The 19,528-nt window shown below is 40.2% G+C and overlaps 1 protein-coding gene across 1 annotated transcript; it reads right to left on the bottom strand.

Moving 5' to 3' along the window:
• Positions 1 to 6,176: 6,176 nt before the first annotated feature.
• LOC131902568 (vomeronasal type-1 receptor 3-like) lies at positions 6,177 to 7,131 on the bottom strand. The gene has a single exon (XM_059253594.1). The coding sequence runs from the start codon at positions 7,108 to 7,110 to the stop codon at positions 6,190 to 6,192; it is 921 nt and encodes a 306-aa protein (XP_059109577.1). The 5' UTR covers positions 7,111 to 7,131; the 3' UTR covers positions 6,177 to 6,189.
• Between the last annotated feature and the right edge of the window lie 12,397 nt (positions 7,132 to 19,528).

Raw genomic sequence — 19,528 nt, 5'->3', positions numbered from 1 at the left:
GCGGCCTGCTGACCTTCTTTGAGGAACTGTGCATGACCAGGAAGCAGCAGAGCGAGGCCCCTTTGAATGTCCAGAGAGCCTTGAGGAGCTGCATATCAGAATGCCAATTGGGCCTATCCTGCAGAAGTCGCTCAGTAAAGGTCCAGGCGCTGCATCAGCACTTCTTTGAGTGAAGCCACCAAGACCGCCAGATGGCGCAAACCATCCGCCACCAGAGAGCGCTCCGCTGCGACTGGAGGCGCCAGTCAGGGAAGCTATCTGGGTCTTTTGGGCAGAGGGAGGGGACAGTGCGAGGGAGGGCGCAGGAGGTGAGGGGGGAAACCGGCAAGGAGGTTAGCAGAAAGTTTCAAGCCCAGAAGACTACCGCTCTGGCAAGCTGGCCAACATCGCGCGCTGCGGGGCGCCATGGAGCTGGGACGCGGGGGACTGGCCGTGGACTGTGCAAAGGCTCGGCGGGCTTGTGGGCTCAGGAGCGGCCCCGGCGCTGGTCGCCTGTCGCCCCACGCTAGAAATTCGCGTCGCCTTCCTCCGCTACTCTGCCGCCACACCTTCTCAGGCTCCTCCACCGCCTCCGCCCCCTCTTGCTCCGCCTGGGGCCTTAGGGAGCTTCTTCGCCACCACTGCCACTGCCCCGCAGGCCAGCATCAGGGCTGGGGCTTCGCTCCGCTCTTGGATCTGCAACACCATCGCCTCGCTGGGGTCCGGAATGGTCCAGCCGAGTCTGCCACAGCCCAACTTGCACGTCCCGGATCCGCCCGGGAGGGTGAGGACCTCGTGCTCAGCCGGCAGAGCGCGGGCATCCGCCGCCACCAGGGCAGCTGCAAGCCACCGGTGCTGTATGGGGACGCCAGGGGCGATGCCAAGGGCGGCTGCGCCCACAGGTGAGGCAGGAGACTTGGCGCGCCTCGCGGACCTCTGCTGCTCTGGTGCCAGTGGTGCCTGCCCGCTGCTAGGCTCCGCGTCTTTGTGAGCTGCGGCGGGAACCTGAGCGTGGCGTGGGTCTCTGTCGGCCCAGGCAGCCAGGCCGCGCTACCTTGGACTCTGGCCCTTGGTTGGATTCTTGGACTGCTTGCTGTGCAGCATCCAGGCCGCCAAGCTGCCGGTGCACACTGGGCTGAATTTCCTTTTCAACTAATTGTAGTGTACACATGCATGCTTGTCTGTACAGACTGAAGACAGAATTATGCTTGTGGGTGTAGTTTTGAAATACAGTATTTTAATTAATTCTTTGAGAATTTCATATATGCATAAATGCGATTTGATCATGTTCACCCCCTTACTTGTCCTTCTAAATCCTTTATATCCACCTCCACATTCCTAAGCTCTTGCAACTTCGTGTCCAGTAGCTTCCATAAACCGCCAATTTCAATTTCTGCTGTCCATATACACGTAGTTGTGCGAAGCCATCCACTGGAGCTTGGTTGACCTACTGGGGCCTATATCCCTAAGGAAAACTGAGCCTCCTTTTCTAGAATACTTGAAATGTCAGTAGCTCCTCAGTCATGGCTGGGGTCTTATGAACTCCTCCCTCATGCTAGAATATTGAGAAGCCTGACCATGTACAGGTCTTATGCATGCATCCAAGTTGTGAGTTCATGAGTGCACTGCTCCTATCATAGAGAACAGATACTATTTTTCTCTGATCCTCCCTGATATCTGCCTCTTACAATCTTTCCATTCCCTTTTCCATGATGATATCTGACCCTTGGGGTGAGGAGGAAGATACAGATATCCTACTTGTGACAGATCATTACAGAGTCACTTATTCTCTGCACTTTGGTCAGTGTGAAAACCACCCTTCGCAGCACAAAGAAACTTCTCTGATGAGATTGGAATGTTGCAATAATCTAGAGGTAAAGAAGTATGATTGTAGAGGGTTGTTTGACACTCTGTCCATTTAGCAAAGTAATAGCAGTAATTTCATCCATGGGATCTGTATATCCTCAATCATGGATTCCTGGCCAGATATGCAGCACCAGGCTTCCTTTGGAGGAAGCCCTAACTCCAACCAGAAAGTTGCTGGTTACCCCAATAATAATTTTGCCACCACTGTACCAATGTCAGTGTCTTCCTATGCCAATCGTTACTGTAGTTCACAGTGTTCACAGCTGGGTAGGTCCACTGGTGACTTTCTTCCTCCAGCACCCTGCATGCATCTTTGGTGCTATGAAAGACACACAGCAGGTGAAGCTGCTTGGTCAATATGAATATGATTTCTCATGTCACCTCCCCAAAGTGTGTGGTGTATTCAGCAAGACTGTCTTGTCATCCAGTTCTGCTGGGTAATCAAGAGCAATGGCAATAATATTTACATTTTGGGGGGTTCTCCTGGACACTCTGAACAACAAGGAAAGGGGAGTCATCTTACATGTGGCGTTTTAGTTGGTAACCTATGGTTTCTGAAGTGAACATCATCCTCTGTATGGCATAATAACTCCAACTGAATACACACACACACACAAACACACACACACACACACACTTATATTTGTGTTCTCTAAGCATGTTTAGTGTTACTTATGCCTTCTCCCAGCTTCTCTACCCTCATATATTTCCCAACTTAATTTAATGGTGTACAGCTTTCTGAAATGTTAAAAATATATCATGAGCATAAATATTTGGTAGTTCCAATACACATACATATCCATATATATCCTTGTTGATTCTGTGTTGGGATTTTTATGTCAGTTGTGGTATATATGCATTTATCTCCTTATGGTTAAGTATGCATTTTAAAGTTGGGCATCCTCTGACATTTTGACCATTCTAAATGTGGAATTTTGTTAAATGATTATTTTTTTAATGTTAAAAGGCAAGCATATGAGTGTCAAGTTGGTATTTGGACTCCTGATGGTTGTTCTTCATTGTTGATATAACTGTGAGGGTGTTTCAGAGAGGTTGAAATGAGGACAGAAGACCCGCTATGAATCAAGGTGACACCATCACATAGGCTGGTGTAGAGTCTTAATCAAAAGGGCCAAAGAGAAAAGTGAAATGAACATAGACATTCCTTTTTCTACTCACTTACTGTGAACTCAGCATTAATATGCTCTCTCATCACAACTCCATCTTCCCTCACTGCTACTCCCTTACCATGATGGACTGTGCCTTCAGAATGTGCTGTGAACAAACCTCTCCTTATTTGATTTTCCTTAGTCAGGCATTTTGTCCAGTAACAAGAAAGAGAAATAACACATCTATCAAATGCTTTGCCATATTTCCTAGGTTAATTTGCCTTCCTGAATGTTAAGATATGTAGTGTGTGTGTGTGTGTGTGTGTGTGTGTGTGTGTGTGTGTGTGTGTTTACAGGTAACTTTTTTCCATTCCACATTTTTAAAATGCTTTCCCTAAATTTGTAAGCAGTATTTCAGTATTTTCTATGGAACAAAATGTGAGACATTGTATTACTTTTGCTATTATTTTTTTAAATGTTATGGTGTGAGATCATTCAAGCTGATAGAAAACTTGCAATAGTTAATAAAAGGTTTTCTCATCCAACTTTACTAAGGCTTCCATGCTTGATAAGACTGTTTTCTGGGTGTGGATATTCTGGAGGTAGAATGCTTGTCTTTCAAATGCATTGCCCAGGGATCCATGCCTGGCACTGTTCACACCATATGTCATACAGAGCCTACTATACATTTCTTACCAGAAACAGCAATACACCACATAACCACAGTTAAATTGTCAACCCCTGAATATTTATATCTATGTAGCAATGTTATCTCATCTTTTAACACTTTTCACATTTTCCCAATAATCACAAAGTTTCTTTTTGTGGCAGAAGAAAATCAAACACTCTTGTGAAAAATCTAAGCCAAGATTAACTGTAGCATTTAGCAACCTCCCTTCTTTAGAGCATGTTTACATCCAAACTGTATTTTATGAAAATAAGATACAGTAATAAGATAAGACAAATTACTGAACAGAAGAAACAACAAAATGAGACTAAAATCTTAAGATGTTTTGGAGCTGGAGGGCCAAGTGACAAGTTCTGTAATATGCAGAGAAAGCTCACAGAGAATATATTAGATAAGAGGCTGATATTTAAATGAGAGAATATATTCAAAATGCTCAGACTCACACAAACATAAATAAGGAAAACTGTCCTGTTTTGTGGAATGGGCAAATATTAATAAAACTAAATATCAGATACCTGAATGAACCAAACTTTAAAATGTAGATACAGACCCTCTGAACAGACTCAAAGATGGCACTCATAGTTTGTTGATGCGTTAGTTATTAGGCACTCTGCATATGTGTTACAGTTGTGTAGCTTGGTTCTCTTGTGGGACTCCTAGCAGTGGGAACTGGGGCTGTCTCTGATTCTTTTGCTGGCTTTTGGGACCCTGCTCCTCATACTGGGTTGCCTTGCCCACTTACTACAACTTGATATGCCATGTTTTGTTGATAATCACAGGAGACCTGCCCTTTCTTAAACAGAAAGGAAGGAAGAGTGGATGGGAACACAGGAGAGGAGAGAAGAGAAATTGTGGGAAGGATGTAAAATAAATAACTTTATTTATTTAAATAAAAAAACTATGTGTTGATGCCTGTTAATAATGGCACAAAATTCAGAATTGAAGGTCTCCCATCCAAGTTCATGTGTTCACATGTAGTCCCTCACATCATGGAGAAGATAAAACATTTATCCTCCAGTGGGAAGGACTTGGGTTATTGGGATGTGCATTCTCTAGGGAGCCGATAGCCCCTGGCTAGACCCATTTCTTCATTGCAGAAAAGGAGAAATTTTCTCCTAGGAAAATTTATTATAAATAAAGTATGTTATTAATGTAACTCCTCAGGAGAAAGCAGGAAGCCAGAAGTTTACTTTTTGAAGAAATAAATATATGTAAAGAATAGAATTATACACAATTAAAACATTTTGATGAGTCTTCTAGAAGGCAGATGTTACAGCACCTGCCATGTAGGAGCCAGAGTCGAGGTAGACATGTGAGTAAAATGAACTTAATGGGCCACAGGACTCTGGTGACAGGTTTTAATTACTTTTTATTTTAAAGCATATATTAATTGAATAAAATAAGTGATAGCATTGTGACACTTTCATACATGTGCATTATGGGCTTGTGACATATTTATCCTCATTATTTCATCTATTTCCCCCTTTCCTGCTCTCTCTTCTTTTCCTCTTCTCAGTAGTTCATATTTTACTCTGATTCCTTTTTGTTCCTTGATTTCACATGAAGGAAAATGTAACATTTGCCTTTCTGAGGCTGACTAATTTTCTAATGGTAAACTCTGTTTCCATCATTTTCCTACAATATTTCCAGATCAGTGATGACACTTGAGGAATTGTAGTGCCTGTGTATGAGAGACAATAAACCATGGCTTGACACTGGACAGCTGGCTCAGTGGGTAAAGCAGGTAGTGAACTTCCAGAAGAACTGAGTTCAGTTCCCACCAACCACACTGAGTGGCTCACAATCGCCTGTAACTCCAGTTGCAGAGCATCCAATATGGTCTTCTGGCCTCTGTGGGCAGCAGGCTGTGTGTGGTGTACTTATACACACTGAGGCACACACACCTACACAAAATAAAAAAAAAAAACATAAAACCTGATCAAACATCTGATAAAACAGGTCTTGGTGGTTAAGAGCACTGACTGCTCATCAGAACATCTAGGCTTTATTTCAAGTGGTCAATAGTGTCAAAAATCCACCTATAACTCCAGTCCTTAGAGGTTAAACAGCCTCTTCTGACCTCTGTAGGATGCATATGGTGCAAAGACATACATGTAGGAAAAATACCCATACATATAAAATGAAAACAATTCACAAGACCTGAAAATCTTTTCTTGATTCTCCAGATAAGGTTTGGTCTCCTGAACATATTTTCTCAAGTTCACCATTACTTTGCCTTTTGTCACATTTGATGATTTTAATTCATTTTAAATGAATGCTCACTATTAAGTAGAAAATTTCTGCAAAAATTTTGTCACATATGATGATTCTACATATTTGAAATGAATGCTCACTATTAAATAGAAAATTTCTGCAAAAATGCTATAAAAATGTCTAGTGATTAGACATTATGAAGCAGGAGTCAGTTATGGGTTGCTTGATATATTTTAAATATGGTCTTAGCATTATACAACAGATAAAAGAATATGCCAATATATATAAAAAAAAAACATAGACAACCAGGATTCCTATCAAACAGAGAGAGAGCTATCTCTTACCACAGCAGGGAAAAAACAGGCTAGAAATAGACTTGATCTTGCTGATGAGAACAAAGGGGCAAACTATGGGAAAGCAAATTTCTAGAAATAGAAATACACTTACTCCCCATAGCATTGGACCTTTGGAGGAGGTCCTAAAGACAAGCCGAATGGATGACACCGAGTAAGAGATGGCAAATGTGCACACCAGGATGAGGATAGTTTGGGTGGCTCTGTCCTCAGGTGAGACTTTCAGAAAGTGGTGAGCACTGTGGATATGCTTGACTTGTCTCTTATGTCGGTAGAGGAGACTCACCATGGAGACACTAGAACAGGCCATGAGACACAGACACAGGCCATCAGAGAAGCACAGTAAGAACATGTACAGTTTGATTGTCACATTGCTGGAAGCAAACCATGAGCAATACCCATAATTCACCCAGTTAGTCACATTTTTGTTGTAAACGGGGCCTGACACTCTTGCTGGAGTTAAGATGTTTAACAGCATGTGCATAAGCCAGCTGAGAGAGCAGGAGGGACCAATGTACTTGGTGGCTCTGTGTTTAAATTTGTGCCACCTAGAGTTGCTGGGGCTGATTGTGATTGCTTGGAAGCTACTCAATAGGCACATGGCATACAGGGACATCCCTCTCATTACTCGATAAATATACATTATCAATTTACATCCAACGTCATCCAGGAAATCCTTGAATCCAAAGTGTGCCATTGTCTGTGGAATGCCTTTTGAGATGAGAGACAAACAGTTGGCAAAAGTCAAGTGCTCTAGGATCAGGTCTTTGGGCATTAAATGCTTTCCAGTGAATATCAAAATGACATAGTAAAATAGTATTGAGGAATTGCCAAGCATGCCCACTGTAATCTGAGAGAAGAGGAAAATTCCCATTGCCAAGTTGTCAGAGGCCATTTTCATTTCTATTAAAAAGGTAAATAAATTTATTCCTGTCAAAGACCCTGGAGAAATATGAGTGTGCATTATTTCGTGGAATTAGCTTAAATAAAATATTCATCACTTTATTGTATTTATATAGCTCTATCATTGGAAATGATGTTTTAAAGATTTTGTTTTTGTTATTTTTTTCAAGAGAGAGTTTCTCTGTGTAGCTTTGGAACTTGTCCTGGATCTTGCTCTGTAGGCCAGGCTAGCCTCAAATTGACAGAGGTCCACCTGTCTCTGCTTCCCAAGTGCTGGGATTAAAGGCATGTGCCACCACCACCAGCCTTAAAATTAATTTTTTTTTATAAAAGTAGATAATCTCTGCTCTTTCAATGTAAAATATTGTATATGTTTACTAACGGTTAGAGTTTTCCCCAGACATGGTGGTGGCACCCTTTATTTCAAGACTCAAGAGACAAAGCAGAGGCAGACAACTATGAATTTATAGCTAATCTGGTCTACAGAGGCAGTTCCAAGACAGTGAGGACTTCACATAGAGAAACACATCCAAAAAAAAAAAAACCAAAACAACAAAAAACAAGATAAATGAATGAATGAATGAATCGATGATGGAAGAATGAATAAAAAGATCAACGTATTCATTGCTTTTGACTAAACACAATGATTTGCAGTCAGTTTTCAAAGAATTTTAAGAACATGCCATTATTTATGAAGTTTGCATGAAACAGATTTCAAAAGTCATTAAGACAAAGAAAATTAAAAGTCACTAAAAGAAAGAAAAGTCATTATCCAAAAAAATATATATATAAATACTTTTAAGATTTATCTTGTTTTTAATTGAGTGTGTGTTTGGGAGCCTGGATGAGTGTGAGCGACAACAGAGGCCAGAGGCTTAGCATCTCCTACAGCTGCATTTGTAGACAACTGTGAGCCACTGGTAGAAGCTAGGAATAGAACTCAGATCCAAAGTAACAGCAGAAAGCACTCTTACCCAAAGATTCCTCATTCTATGCTAAAAAGAATATTTAAAACTAAATTAGTAAAAACTAAAATATAAAGCAAATGAGAGATGGATTCCAGACTTGGCTAAAATTTCTAAATCAATTCAGAAATGTCCAAAACAAGGCTCAACATTACCAGTAATTAAGAGAATACAATGAAAGGATGCAATTCAAAGTTTCAGTGAGAGATCATCACATACCATATAAACAGGTATTAATTAAAAGAAATTAACCTACACAAAAGCAGGAGTTAAAGGTACTGAACACATGGAAGAAATGAATCCTATTGCAGACTCTATAGGAAAGTAAAATGTAGAAGTTATACAAATTAGAAATATTTCTTCAACAAAATTGAAAAATAACTACCAAGTTCCAATTGCAGTGTTACTGCATCTCGGACGTGTTGAGCCATCAACTCTTGTTATTCACAATGGCAAATGCTAAAGGAGGATCTGAGAACAAAAGAGGATACAAAGTCACACAGGGAATGACCAGCATTGAGTAAGAAGGATAAAGGAGGAGACCAGCTTTACCTATGATTGCCCTGATGAATCTTAGCAGTTCTCAGGAAGAATTTGCAAAGTCATAATCATTTCTTTTCTGATGTTTGGTGTGACTTAGTGGTCAGACCTTCTGACCCTTGAATGACTTTCTGTAAAATTGATATCTAACTGAAAAGAATGGGTTTATGTCTATATCCCTTCACCTTGCACAAAAGTCAAGGTTAAATTATTCTAAAGCTGAACTGCTAAAACTCTCAGAGGAAAATGTTAGTAATACAAGATGGAGGTAGAGGCCACAAGAGTAATAGCACAGGAAATGCACTAAGAATTAATGCACAGAATTGCATGAATAATTTCTTCACATTAAAGGAAACTACCAGCCATGTGGAGATAAAACCTACAGAATAGGAGAAAATCATAAGCTTCTGTATTTCACCCAGTAGCCTAAAACTAGGAATGTATAAAGGAAAATAAGGATTAGACAGCCTCTTCACAAATCTTCTAGTCAACAAAAAGGCTAATGAAATGGACAGACATTTCTTTAAAGAAAAACCACACAAAGAAAGCAATGCTTTTTAAAAGTGTTCAATACATTTAGCTATTAGGGAAATGCAAATTACAAATACTTTGAGACTCTGTCGCACTCCTTACAATGATTAACAATAAGAGAATAGACAACAACAAATGTTGATAATGATGTGGAAAAAGAATCCTCACTCTGTATGTGTAGGAGGGTAAAGTACTACATTCATTATAGAGATAAATACAAAGATTTTTCAATAAAATAAAAATAGGACTATAATGTAACACAGCTGTGTAATTTCTGGGCATATACCCAAAGGACTCTATGTCCAACCAGAGAGATGCTTGCACATTCATGCAAGCTGCTGCAGTACTCACAATAGTAAGGGAATGATGTCCATCCTAGATGTTCCTCTGCAGATAATAGAACTGTGGTATTAACACACAGTAGAATTTTGTTCATCTGTAAAGCAAAAGGAAATCATGAAATTTTCAGGAACTACACAGACTTGCAAAATTAGCCAGGTGACATAGACTCAGGGGGAAAATATCACCATGTTCTTTCTCAAACAGAGACATTGATCGCAATGTCCCTAATATATCCAAGTGTCAAGATGAAGTGGTTATGGGCTATGGAATGAGAAAGGAGATCAAAAGATGAGGAAAAAAGAGGTATTGGGAAACCAAGGGGAGAGGAGTAGGATCAATGTGCTGTTAAAGTGAAAAAGATTATAATAAATATGTAGAGGAGTGAGAGGGTATCAGGGGAGTGGAGGAGAAAAGTGGAAGAGGAGAATCCAAACTAAATTTGTTTGAAAATGCCACAAAGAAATCCAGTACTATGTAAGCCAATTAAAAGTTTTCCAAAACCAAATCAAATAAAAAAAAAAAAAGATTATGGTTTCATAGTAAAGTTTGCTATTTAACAATGCCAGTTGTTATAGTCAACACAATGTTACAACTCAATACTTAAAATTGCCATGGTCATTCTTGTCTTACTTCTTGTCTATAGAAATTTAATAATATTTGAAGGACTGGGCATCAAACCCAGCATCTCCTGAATGAATGGCAAGTACTCCACCACTGAGCTACAGTCCTTCTCTTTTTATATGAAATTCAGATCCATATGTCAATTTGTATGAGAATGGTATTTGTAATCCTTAGATCTTTGTGGTGAAGTGGCTGTGCTGTCATTTTGTGCATGGAATCATTTGAGGAGAAAAGTCTATATTTATGTCCCTGCAGTATTCCTCAAAAAACATGCCATAAATGTGCTTTATAGAATATATTTTAAATTGTAATCATTTCCCTCCTAAAAGCAATGCATTTCTAAGACATTTCTTTTTTTTCAGCTTCTTGGTTTTTAGTTAATTCCAGATGTAATCAAGTTTACAACCAAGAAGAGCCATCACAGTGGCTGAGGCTAGCTTTGAACTCCTGTTCCTGCTGAGTCCACCTCCCAGATTCTGGGATTATAGTATATGTGCCCTGTGCCTGGCTTAATTCATAAAGAAATTATTTTTCTGTAATACTGGGGTTTGAGCCCAGGGCTTCTTACATGCTAGGCAAGTATACACTCTTCAATCAAGGAGTACTGTGATGTCATGCTAACCTGGCCTCCACAGGAGCAGCTCAGAGACTTGCTACAAAAGCCACTGTGGCACAGAGATGAGGAACCATTGTGGTTTGTGGTCCCAGCTCCTAGGAAATGCTGGTCTATTGGTTTGGTTGGAGATCACTTTGATTTGCCTTCTTCTAAACAAGAACTGAGCTCAAGCCAGGGAAGTCCTCAAAAACTATACATGCAAATCCTTTGGCATGGTGTACAATTTGGCAGAGTATGGTTACACTGTTGACTGAAGCATGGCCATGGCTGTGAGAGTCCAGCTCCTGCTGCTGTACCAGTCACATGGCTGACATAGATGCACCCGGTCACTGAGCCAGCCAGCAATGTCAGGAAGGTTACATAGTTACCTGTTTGTCCACTTCATCCTGAAATTCCATTTCTTCACCTCCCTGATTGAAGCTTTGATTGCTTTTGGAGCTCAGTTCCATCCCCAGGCTAACCCTGGCTAGTCTGGGTTCTTCCTCCTTCTCCTGGCAGTTGGGGACTCCCAAGCCAGGCCCAGCACCTGGAGCTGGGGTGCTCTTTAGGCTCAAACTCCTATAGCAGCTACCCAGGTTCTAGTCTCAGACTCCACCCCTTCCTGTAAATCCCTGAGCTTCCTAGGCTCTGCTAAGACATTTCTTATGCTTTATTAATTCTGTTGTTGTTATAAATACATTCATGAAAGAAGCTCTCATAGTGTACATTCCATATGCATATAAACTGCTATTTCATATGAAACCAGAATTACTATTTCATCTTCCAATTCCACTTCTTAGTATGAGCAAAAGAAAAAAAGAATTAAAATCAGGGTTTTGAGAAGATACCTCGTTAGTCACTTCACTAGCAGAATCATTCAAAATAACTGAACTGCAATCATTCCACATGTCCATCAAGAAACAAACACATAAAGACAATATAGTGTATCCATAAAATGTTATAACATTTATCTCATAATATGAAAGTTGACACATGCTACAAGGATAACTACCACAGAGCCTCTGTTAAGTGCTATGGCCAGTTATACTACTGAATGATTCCTTCTAGCTGTTGAAACTACAGTGATCCACTACAAATACAAAGAAACTAAAAAGATGAGACCTGGGAAGACTGTGTAGCAGTTAAATGTGCTTTCTGCCAAGCCCAATGAGGAGAGTCCAATCAACTGGTGGACAGAAAAAAAACAGCACCCCAAATATATATTCTAACTTCCACATATGTATGCTGTCTAAGGTACCATGTTGTCCTCAACAATAACTGAATCATGAAAATTTAAAATTTCATAGGCACAGAGTTTTGGGTTTGTAATGAAAAGATTCTGGAGATCAGCTACAGAATAATAGGATCATTTTTTCACATGACTTCATTGTACACTTACAATGGCTAACATGAGAAATGTTTGTAATTTGTATTTGTTTCTAATTTAAAATAATAATAACATTATGATTAATAAGTGAGATGTTCTTTCGATGTTGTATGGTACAGAGCTACAGTGACGACAGTCAACTAAACACTTGGCTTGTACGTTAGTGATATAGAATTTAGGGTCGCAATGATGAGTTTGTATTTTTGTCTGTAAGAAAAACTAGAAGCATAATAGATAAGAGTATAACATAGGAGACTTTTGTTGCCGATGTCTTGGTTTTGGTTTCATTTATTCACAGCAATCCCTGACATCAGGTAGATTATATGACAGCTTCTGAAACTCTAGACAGTGACAAGACAACAGGAATAGAGAAAACCAAACATACCTGTGTGTATTCCCCAGAATTAAACAGGCCTAACTATTCACATGACAAGAGCATTGTATCTGAAATCATATGACAACCAAGTTTGGGGTATATTCAGTGAAACATAGAAATAGAATCAGAAAAACATATCACATTTCAAAATAGCTGAAGTACCAAGAAATAAAACATACTCCTGTTATGCTTTTACTCTTTACTTGTAATTCATTCAGTTTTTAAGTCTTAATCTTCAAGCTTCTATAAATCCAGTTTTCCCAGTAGAAAACCACCCCATAATACTATCATTGATAAAACAATTTTAATTACTAGTATCAATATTCTAAATCATCCATTACTATATTCCAACTATTCAAACACAATAAGAGATTGTAAAATATCCAGAAGTATATAAATTGTTGAGTAAGAGGAATGAAAAGAATAAAAGTACTTGAAGATATTTAGGACATAATTTGAGACTATAGCTCATGGCTTGTGTATGCTTTGTAAGGCCCTGGGTGTGATCCCTAGTGTCATCGGTAATAAAAAATGAAAAATCAAAATAAATCTCCCTTTTAAAAACTAAAAACTAGAAAGAAACATGAAGAAGGGCATGATGGTTGTGCATCCCTTTAATCTCATCACTTGGGAGGCAGAGACAGGCAGGTCTCTGCGAATTTTAGACCATCCTGGTCTACAGAGATAGTTCCAGGACATCCAAGTCTACCCAGAGAAACCCTATCTCAAAAAACAAAAAACAAAAAAAACTAAAAACTAGGAAGAGACACGCAAAAAGAGGTAGAGAAAGAGTGAGGGAGATGGAGATGGAGGCAGAGACGGAGACAGAGGCTGACTAAGTAAAGACAGAAGCATGGAAGGAGGTGCTATCAGTGATAAGAGAGGCTTGGTAACAGCTTGTGGAAGAAAAGGGTTGATACATCCTAGGGAGAATTTGAGACCATCTACTTTTCCCTGAGTTGAAAATAGTTCCAATTTCATCCAAAAGCCCTTTCAAGTTCCCACTTCCAAAACCAATACCAGAGTCCCTTTTCCCTACCCTATCTACTCCTTGAATCATCTTTGTTTGTTTGATTTCTACTTCCTTCCTCCCCTCCCATCTTCCTTCCTTTCATCACTGAGGTTGAAATAATTCTTAATGTAGATATTAAGTACAACTAAGATAAAGAGGGGCACTAGTGAAGAAAGCAAGGTGATTTCAAGAAGATGAACATGGCGTCTCCGAGGAGTGCTTTCTAATGTCTAGCTCTGGTCACTCACCTCAAGTGCTGGATGGTAGCACGATGGTGTGCATCACCGTGAGAGTGAGACTCTGCTGTAACTGTGATGAGACGCTCTTCCTCATTTAAATGTTCATGATCTCTTGGTGTTCTTTCTCAGCAGGCTAGTGATTTTCAACTCAACTCTAGACACATGACAGCATCTCCACAAGGGTCTGAAGTAATTACTCGACACTTTGGTCCTGAGTTCCTGTCAGGAAAAAAGATGCAAACTACATGAGCATCTCCAAGGAAGCAATTGAGAATCAGGATGTGAACTTTCATGTCATTCTTTGGAGTACAAAGGGTATGGCAGAGAGTCATGCAGAAGGAACTTCGTTGCTATTAAAGTATAAGCAAGTGGCATGTTCTTGCCCCTGGAGGGCCTTTCCCTGTCACCTAGCATGCTAGACAGTTTCAACAGCTCAAAACTGTATGTCCCAAAGAAACTTAGGACAAATGGCTCACTGGGATGCCTAACAACATGTCAAAGTGAATGCTGGCTGCCATAATCACACAGCATTGCAAGTACCTCTTACAGAGTCCTGGCTCCTCTCTGAACGTCTCACCCTGGCCCCCTAACCTAAACCTCTCTAGCCCCTGAGCTTTCCTTCCCTTCCCCTAGCTTCTCTTTCATATAAAACCCAGAAATTTCGAACATTCACTCTTGGTCTCTTGGTTCTTCTCTTGGTTTCCTCGACACTCTCTCTTCTCTCTTTTCTTCTCACACTCTCCCTTTCTCTCATCTTATTGCCTGGTTAAGTCTACTGGACATGTCTAGTGTACTATTTTCTCTCCCTGATCTGGACTCTTCCAGATGCCTCTGACTGTTCTCTCCCCAATATCTACAATAAAACCCTTTTTCTCATTGATACTTTGTATCAGTCTTTTCTACATTTTCATTCTAAATGTCCAAGTATTAAGGTGTATGGAAGAAGAGAGAGGTGATAGATCTGTGTGTATCACATCCTTCAGGTCAAGGTTGCCAAATGACTAGTCTGTGTTGTGTGTGACACCCTTTGTTGACTTTCATGCTGTAGAAAACTCCACTGTATGTAAATAAAACAATTTATATTGATAATTGCTTAGTAGATCCTTTTAGTGTGAGCTATCATGAAGCAGGCTGCTGTGAGCTTTGCTTTAAGTAAATTCAATGCACTTAGATATGCATTTCAAAGGAACAGCTTTCATTAAGTATCACTATATATTGGGATTTTCTTCTTTCAATCTAATGGCAGAAGAATTAAATTATAATTACTACAGTAGCAATACTTCGAGTAGCCGTAGCAGGAGTTATTCTTTTGATCTTGCTGAATCTTGATGGTGGCAGAATTTTGAATTGTTTTCTTTTTATATTATTTATTTATTTATTTATTATCTAATTTTTTTTAAAAATTTTACATACCAACCTCAATTCTCCCTCCTTCCCTTTCTGCTGCCCCTCCCATCCCCCCCATCCCCACCCTCCATCTGCTCCTCAGAAGGGGTAAGGCCTCCCTTAGGTAGTCAATGATGTCTGGCATACCAAGATGAGGCAGAGCCTAGCCCTTCCCCTCTGCAGCAAAGCTGAGCATGATATCCCACCATAGGGAATGGGCTCCAAAAAGCCAGTTCATGAACCTAGGATAAGGCTTGGTCCCACTGCCACGGGCCCCACAAACAGATCAAGCCACACAACTGTTACCCACATTCAGAGGGTCTAGTTCAGTCCCCTGCAGCTTCCCCAGCTGTCAGTCCAGAGTCTGTGAGCTCACACTAGCTCGGGTCAGCTGTCTCTGTGGGTTTCCCCATCATGACCCTGACCTCCCTTGCTCGTATGATCCCTTCTCCCTTTCTTCAACTGATCTCCAGGAGCTCAGTCAAGTGCTTGGCTGTGGATCACTGCATCTGATTCCATCAGTTACTGGATGTAGGTTCTATGATGACAATTATGATAGTCACTAATCTGATTACAGGGGAAGGCCAGTTCAGGCACCCTCTCTACAGCTGCTAGGAGTCTTAGCTGGTACCATCCTTGTGTATTCCCAGGAATTTCCCTAGCACCAGGTTTCTCCCTTACCCCTTAATGGCTCCTTCTGTCAAGATAATCACTTTTATTGCTCTCCCTCTCCTGTCCTCCCCCAACTCCAAAATTCTATTCATATATATATATATATATATATATATATATATATATATATATATTCCTAAAAAATGATGAAATTGAAAATTTTTCTTTTCTCTCTTTTTTTTCCCCCCAGAGCTGAGGACTGAACTCAGGGCCTTACGCTTGCTAGGCAAGCGCTCTACCACTGAGCTAAATCTTCAACCCCTGAAAACTTTTCTTAATGATCTTTGTCCATGAAAAAAGGTATATTTTCCTAAAAATAGCTACCTGAGGAACAGAGAAGTTTCTCAGGAATCAAAGGAGCTTGTTGCTCTTGCAAGAATCTAGTTGAATTCCCAGCACCTACTTAGGAGATAACAGCCATCCCAGGTGATCCTATGCCTTCTTCTGACTTCCATGGACACGAGGCTCATATGTGATGTACATACATGTACATAGGAAAAATATCCATACACATAAAAGAAAATATTTTAAAAAAAACAATAACTACATAGTCAAAAGACAGCTTTCTTCTGAGTTTAGTCAGCAATTACATTCAGGATTCTGATGCATGCGAGTTGTTTAAATCACAGAACTTTCTTTTTGCTGTGCTATCTGCTCAGGGAGAAGGAAGATGAGTGTGCCTATAAACTGCACCATGCTAATTACTGAAGAAATTCCTCCTTTATGAAAATTTCACATGGATTCTTCTGCATTAAAGAATTAAAAAAGATATCCATATGAGCATTTCTTACTTATGAACATAAAAAGCTTTCTTTATACACTTCAACATTTCCTTTAGGTAACATTGTTATTATTGAATCAGTTAAACTATTTTAAGAATTGAGAATGTCTCTACTTAGGATTTGAACACCAAGGTTTTTAATGAACATGATGGATGGGAAAAAAAAGAAAAAGAAACAGATATTACAGCCTTAACAATGTGTACGATAAAGGGGAAAGTCTGGCTATGTAAGAAATTATATTTGAAAATTCTATAGAGAATGTGGGCTTTCCACCCAGCAGGAAGCAGCCTCCACATTCAATGAGCTGCCTCCCTGTATCAGGAAGCAGCCTCCACATGCAATGAGCTGCCTCCTTATATCAGGAAGCAGCCTCCACATAGCAGGAAGTGGCGCCTATTGCACATGAATGTCTTTCTAGGGTCTCACTTTAAAAACTAGAAAGAGAACCAATGTGCCCTACCCCATGTATTTCTTCACTCTGTTGTTTCCAGTGTCTTGATATGAAAGGAAAAATCCTCAACTGGTGTAGACTGAAACACCATTTTGTGTCCTGTGCTGAATGGCTCAGTCTATCCTGTGATTGTGGTGTGGAAGACCAGCTGGGAGACTGGCTCCCACATTTTACCCCAGGGTACACTTGAGGAGTAAGGGATAAGAGATATAGATAGAAAGGTAGAGGAGAGAGAAACAGAAACACAGGATAGCCTCGGGAAGGCCTGGATCCTTATCCATTGGCCCCTTCTGTCTCTTCTAAAGGGCTATTTATAGGAATGCCAAGGGGTGGAGCAAAAGACTTCCCCTCAGCACAGCCAAGGACAGACCCTTTCCAATCACCTGGTAACTATGCATATGGTCAAGCCACCCTCTAATACAGCTCTATTGGGTAAAGCAAGCTCAGATCTCACTAGGAAACCTTTGTGGGCCTCCACATTGTGATCAGATTCTGCATAGCTACTTCATAAATTTATTGTTTTCTGGCCTCTTTCCAAAAGACCAGTTGTTATTTTCACAGCAAGTTTGTGTCCTTAACACCATCTACTTGAAGGATTGAGAATTACTTTCAAATCAATTTTACTCAATATTATCTTGGAGTAAAAATAAGAACAAGTTACACAAACAAATTCACAAAAGCATTTGGGAAGAGTGGAGAGAAACCTTTTTCCATGAGTCCTTGGAGGGCTCAGTTTATTCCAGGAACAAGCATGGTTGACACCCATGTTCAATGAAAGCAATGCCCTAGCCTGTGTTGGAGAACACATGGACATTCAAGACTGTGTTGCTAATGGTGGTTGGTTTAGTGAGTAAATCCAAACCACAAATTGACAACCACATATATACATGCAGGTAAATCATTCACGCTGTGAAAGAAAAGCCAAACACTGCAGAACAGTTTCCAAAAGGAAAAAAAAAAGGTCCCTCCTGTTTGCTGAGATGCTTTTATATCATTGTGAAAAACAGCAAAACGTGGTAATAGTCTAGAATAAGCAACTTCTTCTGTCAACAAGAACTGCACAGAGCATAGATACCATAACTTGTAGTTTTCAAGTTGTGGGGGAGTCACAAGGCAGATATCAGGACATTCCTATGCCATCATTTAAGCATTTCTACATGGATACCCTCCTCCTTAGCTGTTTAGTACCACTATACTGTAGAAGTGAACTGATAGTGAATCCAAGGCAACCAGTCTAAGCCCATGACCTCCATCTTCATAGTATTCCTTTTCTCTTTCTTCTTCAGTATAGGCTCCTTCCCTTCTTACTGTCATTGTGCAATCACTTACGGGAAAACTTTTGCCCTTTAAGTATCTCCCTGTGGATAACATTGCATCTCACAGCTTCCATCCCTAGGCATTTCCACCTGCTAGTATTTGGAGTATATTTAAAAAATCTTAAAGGAGCCACAGAAATGGCTCAGCATGTCATAGCCCTTGCCCCCTAATGTGAGATCTCAATTCTGTCAGAAAGATCCTCAAAGGGAAAAGGAGAAAATCAATTCGCAAACAGTGAACTGGGTAAAGGGAAACCTCTATGGAACACTCTCAGCTTCTGATCTTTGTTTCTTCCAAAACGAATGCACTGTCCTCTTCCATAACCTACGTTCTTGAACTTTAATAAATATTCAATGGATGGGAAGCTATTTCGGTGGATAAAGGTACTTAATGCAGAAATCCAATGTTCCAAGTTTAAAACTCAGATCTAAGGGTTGGACAGATGGCTCAGAGGTTAAGAGCCTTTATCACTTTTGCAGATGACTGAGGTTCAGGTTCAAGCACCTACATACCAGCTCACAATTGTTGTAGGTCCAGATCCAGGGAATCTGATGCCCCCCCACCCCAGTTTATGAGGGCTCCTTCACACATGTGGTGTACATATTTACATTCAGGCACACAGACATAAAACAAATTTTTTTGAAGAGCAGATCCTGTAGCCATAAGTTTTCTCGGGTCTCTCACGGCCCCACATTCTCACATTCCTTCGGTCCCACCCAGCCCTGCGGTCCCTCAGCTGCTTATAAAATAATCATTCAGAGGTTTAATATTAATTACCAATTGTATGGCCTATGGCAGGTTTCTTGCTAGCTAGCTTTTATAACATAACTCATTTCTATTAATCTATAAGTTGCCACGTGGCTATGGCATTACTGATCTGCTGGCATCTTGCTGCTCCTTCAGTGGTGGCAAATAGTGTCTCTCTCCTCTTTCTTCTCTCTGTATATCTGCTTGGATTTCCCACCTGCCTCTAAGCTGCCTTGGCATAGGCCAATGCAATTTTATTTATCAAACAAACAGAGAAACACAGCATACAGGAAAATATCCCATAACAAGATCCAGTAACAGAGACATCTGTATCATCTTGCTAAGAAGTTTGGAGAATGAAAACAAAAGGATCTCTATGAGATTCGGGCCACTTAACCTGTGGTTCAAGCTTTTGAAAAAGAGAGACTCTGTTTCAAATATGGTTGAAAGTAA

This window comes from Peromyscus eremicus, chromosome 1 (genome assembly GCF_949786415.1).
Source record: "Peromyscus eremicus chromosome 1, PerEre_H2_v1, whole genome shotgun sequence".
NCBI lineage: Eukaryota > Metazoa > Chordata > Mammalia > Rodentia > Cricetidae > Peromyscus > Peromyscus eremicus.
This window is presented reverse-complemented; position numbering and strand designations above follow the sequence as displayed.

Bases quoted from the DNA above. Each gene is read 5' to 3' on its own strand.
- LOC131902568 (XM_059253594.1), bottom strand. From the start codon at position 7,110: ATGAAAATGGCCTCTGACAACTTGGCAATGGGAATTTTCCTCTTCTCT.